Raw genomic sequence first — 7,799 nt, 5'->3', positions numbered from 1 at the left:
GTCAGTGTCAATTGAGATTTGAGGCCAAATGTCAATGTCATTCATGAGTTCATAGCCGAGCCAAACATTATATACTTCGCTACATAGAGCAAAGTCCTTTAAGCCACTCTGACATTGGCAACTCACCGAGGCGGCCATTTTTAAAAGAAGAAGAAGAACATTATATACGAAGTGTATTTTCCTGCTAAACTTGGTTGAAAAACTAATACTTTTGGTTATTGCGCAAAGATACAATGACAAATTTGAAGTCAGATTTAGATCAATATCTTCTTCAAAACGAAAGTCGACGAGGCTACAACTTTAGTTTACCCTTCTCGACTCCCAGTATATTCAAAAGAAACAATGACGAAACACCAAGCAGTATCTCCACTACCAGTTCTTGGTTTGAAAATGTGCAGAAGGAATACTTTACTTTGGTGAGTAGTACTTTAAAGTTAATGATACTTCAAATGTTATAAAAGTGGGTTATCTGTATCTAATCGTTTTGTAAACATTTCCAGAGTCGAACACAACGGTTTATGGGATTCGGTATTTGTATGTGTTTTGGTATACTTTGTTTTATATTGTCTTTCATATACATACCCATATTACTGCTACAAGCAAGGAAGTTTTCTCTTTTGTTCACCTTGGGAAGCCTCTTCTTTATATTCAGGTAAGTGCCCTAATAATCGCTTTCTTATTATCAGATCTCTAGACAAAACAATTATATTGTATTGAGTTTTAGCACAGTATAGCAATATTAGTCCCTACAGTAACAAAACGCCTTTGACGTCGCACAATGCCGACACCGATGATAGGTACCGAGCAGATATGCCAGGGTTGCCACGAAACGGGAAATAAAATAAAAATAAAATATTGTGCTTGTAATGCAAATGTTATCATTTAATCTGTTTAATCAGCGTGTTATATCTACATATTTATTTATTTTAAAAACTTTATGCACATATAGGTACAAAGGTGGACTTAATGCCGTATGGCATTATCTACCAGTCAACCTTTGGGCGATACAAGGACAAAGTTGTATAGGTGCCAGTCGAGTTGAAAGAGGAAAAGACAGAAAAAAATAATAAACTTATAAAATATATATTGTATAATATTATACTATACTTATAAGTTATAATATACATATTATCATCATAAAATTATATATAAATAAAACCAATAACCATATGTAATATATTATTATATAATAACTATATTATAATAATTATATTATAATAATATATAGTTGATCAATGATGATGCTCAAGATATTATAAATATTAATTTATGCCATAACTTATGAAAACTAAGAGTCTGCCAACTGTTTCAAGTAAAACTCACGTACCCTGCGCTTAAAAGTATCTCTGGTTTTTGACATCCTGATTTCCGGAGGAAGAGCGTTCCAGAGGAGAATAGCCTGGATATTAAAAGAAGAGTGGACGGAACTTGACTTGTAAGAAGGGCAACTTAAAAGCTGATTTGAAGTGGATCTTAGGTTTTTATCGTGCCTGCTGCAACGGTATTGAAAGTGAGGGGCGAGATATTCGGGAGTATGGGGATGATGCAGCAGAGAATATAGCACACATAGCGCTCGCACGGAGCGGCGCTGACGTACTGGTAACCAGTGTAGCTTGGAGCGTATTTTCGAAGGTTGAATATAAATCGGAGGCAATTATTAAACAATCGGTCGAGTTTATCGAGTTTGTCGGCATTAAGATCTAAACAGCACAGGTCACCTAAGTTAATTATAGGAAAGATAAGGGACTGGACCAGCAAGGTCTTGACCGGAGTGAAAAAGAAATTTTTGAGCCGGTAGATGAATCGTACATAATATTATGTCGTACTGCCAGATATTTACGTGAAACTTTATTTTTAGATGATTTTAGTTCTCTATTTAAAAAATTAATTAACCCATCAAGCCCCATAAGCTCACCGGTGAGCGAGACACAATAGAATAACAATAGATTTCCAAGGATCCAGGAATCACGATCGAAGGATTAAAATAATAAAGACGCATTCGAAATTTCGAATATATAAAATATCCAATAATTAATCACACGTCAGGTGTAAGAGAAGCACTTCAAAACTCTTATTACGTGCGCGGTAAGGGCGCGGTGTGTTACACTTGATATGTGTACCTGGATAGGTAGGTACTAATTAGTATGTAACAGGGTATTTGACAGATTTTTAATTTATTCTATATTGTTTCTCAATTCTCTCCTTGTTACACTTCTTACAACGTAAACAATAAAACAGAGATGCAAATACATGCCGCCAAGGCCAACACAATATTAGTGTAAACTGTGAGCCGATATTTATGAAAATTTAAATCCTTTTTGTTTTTTGAATCAGATTTACATCCGTACACTGAACATTTATTATAATATCCCATTGTTTATAAGATACGTTATCGTTTTACAACACAAAATTCGTAGACAACGCGCCAACGTCACCCCTGTGGGCGCAGGTACACAAACTCCGCGAGTTTGTGTACGCGGGCCCGCGCCGCCCGCTTCCCCGCGGGTACCCTTCCGTTGCTCTGCGCAAGTACATTCGTTTCACTACTGTAGGGATATGTCATATTGCTATACTGTGGTTTTAGTATGACTAATGTAAAACATTATCTTTCAAAATAAAGTTTTATAAAGGCAGAGAGAAAAATTATACTTTAATTATTTTTATACTATTCACAATATTATACTTAAAGAAATTGTGAAATTTATTTTTGTAACTAACAAATTGTAATAATTTACAAAACATTGAATAATATAATGAACCAAATCATTTTTCAGTTTCAGTTTTCTGTACGGACCCTGGAACCATCTGAAGTCACTATTTTCTAAAGAAAAAGCACTGTCTACCTGTGTGTATGGTTTTACATTAGTCGGCACACTGTACTGTGCGCTACACCTTCAGAGCACTCCGCTGACCGTGATATTTGCCGTGTCACAAGTACTCGCCCTGTTGTGGACGATGCTCGGCTCCATACCCGGTGGCTCCTCTGGAATGAGATTCTTTGGAAGCATGTTCAAGTCTTCAGTTTCCAACACTTTGCCTATTTAACAAACATTTCAATGTTTTATCTTTGTTTATAATAATACTGTATTTACTTACATAAAGTTTAAAGATATGTGTAAATGCTAGTGAAATGAGTTTGAAAGTATTTCGGTTTAATATAAGAAGTATATAGATAGGACCATATCATAGAGTTGAGAATAATATAAAAAAGTTAAAAGCAACAGAAGTGCCTGTAGCTACAATAATTTTAAGACTTTCAAATAACAGTTTGGTGCATATTAACTATTATTATCAATATTTTTTCATAAAGAGAATGTTCATATTAGCCTTATCTTAGTCCTAAATTTTCTATTGTTCATTCATATTTCATGCAATGTTGTATTTCAGAAGTTCTGTTATTTATAATTAGTCACCAACGTGTAGTGTACACTGTACATACTGTAAATCATCTATGTGTTAATATATTTTTATATTTTGTTTTATAACAAGGACACCACATTTAACCCATTAATCCCCAAGTGGCAGACGGCTGTCGCATAACCTGTACCATAAGCAAATTGTACCTTAGCTTCTACTTTTTGACAAATTTTCTTCAGATTTATCTACACCATTTTGCTTAAATGGTGACACTTATATTTGATTTGTGTATGTGTATTTGTATAACATGTATGTCTGCAAGTTCCAATACATTTTATATCTAAAGGCAATGTGGAAATTACTAAAGTCTAAAAGTTACTTATTAGTTATTTCATTTCTTAGTAAAACTAAACGCACAATAACTACAGGAGTTATTTTATCGAATGTCTAGATTAAAATTTAAGTTCCTGAGTATGATGTAAGTTGTAGCTAGATAATTTATTTCTACTAACAAATGGAAATTGGAATTTAAGCTATCTATCGCTTAGGTGACTATTATTACTAACATGGTGTATTTACCTTATGTTTAATGGCCAAGCTCAGAATCAGAACTGATTTTTGTAAATATCTTTATACAAATAAATTGATTATAAATACAAGCTTTGTAGTCATTTAATTTTTCCCAAAAAAGAGGTAGCTGCTCACTGAAAAGCAAGCAATCATACGAAATGTTCTACTCCCCAAAAATAGAGGAGTGTGTCTCATCAAGAATGTTATTAAAAGGAACAAAGGGACAAGAGGGAAAAAAGCGACTTTGTTTTATAATATGTATATTGTATATAGATTAGCCTTTTAACCCATCGATCGTGGAATAACGAGACACAATAGCTTTTCCATTGTTATCGCGGCCGGATGCGGCCGCTTAGGTCTTCATGAATAAAAATATTAAAGTTGCCCTTAATTCTATCAATGTGCTATAAAAAAATGTAGAAAGTCGTTGCGTGTCGCTACTCGCTACTTAGCCTACTGACAGTACCGTACTGAGTTACTGACATAGTAATTCAGTTGCAACATCCACGCAACGTTACTTGATGAAATTATAATTGAAATATTTTATTTCTTTTGTGTTGTTTGGTATCGGAGAACCACGACGGCCTCCCAAAAAGTCGCCGAGGATACCGTAGGGGTATAATTGGATTACCAGGACACCGTAGGGGTATTGGATTACGGGCATGGGGGGTACCAACCGCTTATAATCAGGCGATCCGTTTGCTCATTTTCTGGTCCAATGAATAAAGGTGTAAAGTCTAAACCAAGGTTTTAATTTTACACTCAAGATACTTACCATTTTTTTTGCTTTATTCCTATAGAATCCATAGCACGATGTTGTGCTATGTAGTCAGAAGTAGAAGCTACTAATTGAGATTTGGAAATACGATATAGGGTGTTTTGGGCTTTTCCACAATCCACACGACGATTTTTTAGGCTCGTTTGTATCAATACTAAACGCATTACGCAAGTTTTAAACTTTATATCTGCCAAAACGCGCATCAGAAACGCGCGTCGTCGCGTCAGTGCGAACAAAATACGTTGTGTGGAAAGGCCCTTAGACTGAAAGCGTGCACCCGGCGCGGCCGCCCGCGACTCGCGAGGCGTGCTTGTTTCATGTCATCCCATAGAGCAGCGCTGCGTTGAGCGGGTCAGCCGTCGCACGATTACTATGGCGAGCGCACGGCGCGGGCGGCCGCTACGGGCAGCTAGCTGCGCCGGGCACATGCTTAACGCAGCGAACGCCCTTAGTATAGAGTCGAATGTCGATACTCGATATCAGCCTGTTGAGGATAATCTAATATGAAAATATGCAGCTCAGCGCCTCTATCATGAGCTCTTAAATCCATTCACTTTACGTCCTTATACTTACTGTATAAGGACGTAAAGTGAATGGATTTAAGAGCTCATGATAGAGGCCCAGGTTTTCAATAAAGGTAAATTAAAATATATAACAAAAGACGGGTTGCACCCCGGGAGTGCCGGCAGAAGTGAAAACTTGATTATTTTTAATTAATCGAAACCCACAATCGATTAAAAAATATCAACAATCGATTGTTCGATTAGTCGATTTCGATGTCCAACCGTCTTACGGTTTTTCGATCCACGAGAATCTGACGCGAGTTTCACAGTTTTTACCCATCCCACAAAAGTGCTCAACGCCGCTAAAGAAGTTTTCACTTAAAAAATACTGTTTCAGACGAGGCGTTAACGTGCAACGTTTGCGACCGGGCCTTCTCCACACGGCGCCAGCTGAGCGACCACCAGCAGAAGAAAAGACATTTCGGGTAGGTCTTATTATAGGCGCTAGGGTGAAATAAACAAAAAATAAAAACGACGATTACCTAGCTGCTAGCATATTTGGCAGGATTGCTGCTCTATTTGGTCCTATTTTTAATGAATTCCTATCTTATAATCCCCTTTAATTAAATTATTAGTAACACAGCGTATCAACTGCACTAGGTCTACTGGCATATTGTAAACGAGTATGAACTATGACATATACCAAATAAACTTCGAGAATTAAAATTTTTAAGGAATGTTCTTCGCGCTGTTTAAATTTTTGAGCTAGTTTCTAATCTGGCAAAGGGCGCATTGCATTTATATCCTTCAAAAACCGAGCATACTTATCCTATCTGTATGTTGCAGGTGCAGCGCATGCGATAGTCTATTTCCGTCTCGAATGGCGTTGGAGCACCACAAGGAGGAGTTCGCGCACTGGAGCGACAGCGGGGACAGCGACAGCTCCGACCCCGACCCGCCGGCCGAAGACCGCCACCGTCTGCTCTAATGCCACCACCTCATTGTTGCCGGCGACCGCCCCGCTAGTCTCGGCACCTTTGTGTAGCCCCCGCCCACCCACGAGGCTGGTTAGTGTCGCGCCGCTCGATACAGGAGGCCTACTACGAAACTGTTTTGAGACTCAAACAATCGAATGAGAATGCTGCGTCCTGCTTTAACAACGTAATTTCTCGTTTGTTAGAGTAGGACGCGGCATTCTCGTTCCGATTGTTTGAGTCTCAAAACAATTTTTTGATACGGCCCCTGTTAGCGCCGACCTCGCATGTCAGCGGCGACCTCTGCATATTTGCGTTAAATTTCACGTCAGCGTGTCGGCAGATGGTAAACGAGAGGTCAGCCTGATTTCAAATCCAGCCTCACGGTATGAGGCCGTGGGACCGAAAGTGGGCCAACGGACATGGTACCCGAGGATTCCTAAAATGTGATAGTGTCGAGATGATGCTGCAGTTTTAGGAGTTCAAAGTCCCGGGCTATATCAAGAATCCGACCATGACTAGGAAAAGATAATAGAATCTCTGGCTACAGTAACTAGCAGGGCGTCTCGTGAGCGACCACTCACTAGCTTCGTCTCGAATGCGGACAGACCAAAAACATCTACTTTTCGCTGCGACATTACTTCTCCACGATCGTCATTTGATGACAAAAAATTGTATTGACTTTTAAGTAAAATCTATATTTTTAATATCTAGTGTTGATGTTGTGATGGACACCTCAATTTTAGAGTATTTTTAAGTTTTGGGCCTACCGAGTAACAAATATTTTACTGGATGAAGGGAAAATATACCACATGCTCTACAGTCATAAGTGATTTTCCTGTACACAACATATAACTGAGGAGATGTAATAGTGCAGGAAGGGTGACTTAGCGCCGTCGCGAAGCTCGTAGAATTTCGTTCATTTATGTGCGCGTACAATGAGACACTGAGTAAGCACAAAACTCTTCGTGCTTCGCGACAACGCTTCAGTAGTCTGTTTACATTGCTATTATATTATAATACGGAAAAAAAAAACTTGTTTTGTCACTGAACACTTTATTATTGTTTTAGCTGTCGAAGTAATGAAATAAAATAAGTACGATCTCGTAAACGTATCGCGTTCCTAACGCTAGTGACGTCCCACAAAATTGTCCAAAACTAGCTCCTCTGTGAACTCTCAACAACAAACGAACGCGTTACAAAACCAGTACAAAACATATCAAATAGTTTTACTTGCGAACGTTTCGTACCGAACAGTGGAACAGTGTTCTTAGACCACACCGGTTAATATTTGACAGTCAAATTTAATGTGATCGCCGGGCCACCCGCGAGTCGCGGCCGGACGTCTCGGTCGGCCGAGGGGGGGTCGTTCGAAGTGATTCCCGACTCGTCCCGCGATCGCCATACAACAAGTACAAAATTTGCAACACCTCCTAAGCCTAAAAGTCACTTCGTTAAAAAAATATTAGAAGTAAACCTCCGAGCGTGCCCCCCGACGGGCGTCCTGTCCGACGTGACGTGACGCGAGTGGCGAGGCCGAGAGGCCGGCGACGGTCTCCGTGACGTGATGTAACTCCAATGTAACGAGCATCGGGCGTAGTATCCGTGAGTAGCTAG

The 7,799-nt window shown here is 39.0% G+C and overlaps 2 protein-coding genes across 2 annotated transcripts in view; both read left to right on the top strand.

Annotated features, from left to right (window-relative positions):
* LOC121740320 (polyribonucleotide nucleotidyltransferase) overlaps positions 1–6,320 on the top strand; it is a 152,902-nt gene extending 146,582 nt beyond the window's left edge. The window contains exons 3-4 of the mRNA XM_042132988.1: positions 5,606–5,693; positions 6,055–6,320. Coding sequence (XP_041988922.1) covers positions 5,606–5,693; positions 6,055–6,196 — 230 coding nt within the window. The 3' untranslated portion in view covers positions 6,197–6,320. The remainder of the gene's footprint in view (positions 1–5,605; positions 5,694–6,054) is intronic.
* On the top strand, positions 153–4,020 carry LOC121740318 (protein transport protein sft2). The gene is made up of 3 exons (XM_042132987.1): positions 153–416; positions 501–652; positions 2,775–4,020. Exons 1-3 carry the CDS (start codon positions 234–236, stop codon positions 3,043–3,045), a joined length of 606 nt encoding a protein of 201 aa, XP_041988921.1. The 5' UTR covers positions 153–233; the 3' UTR covers positions 3,046–4,020.
* Positions 6,321–7,799: the final 1,479 nt, after the last annotated feature.

This window comes from Aricia agestis, chromosome 3 (genome assembly GCF_905147365.1).
Source record: "Aricia agestis chromosome 3, ilAriAges1.1, whole genome shotgun sequence".
Classification (NCBI taxonomy): domain Eukaryota; kingdom Metazoa; phylum Arthropoda; class Insecta; order Lepidoptera; family Lycaenidae; genus Aricia; species Aricia agestis.
Note: the sequence above shows the minus strand (reverse complement) of the source record. Positions and strands in the feature narration are given on the sequence as shown.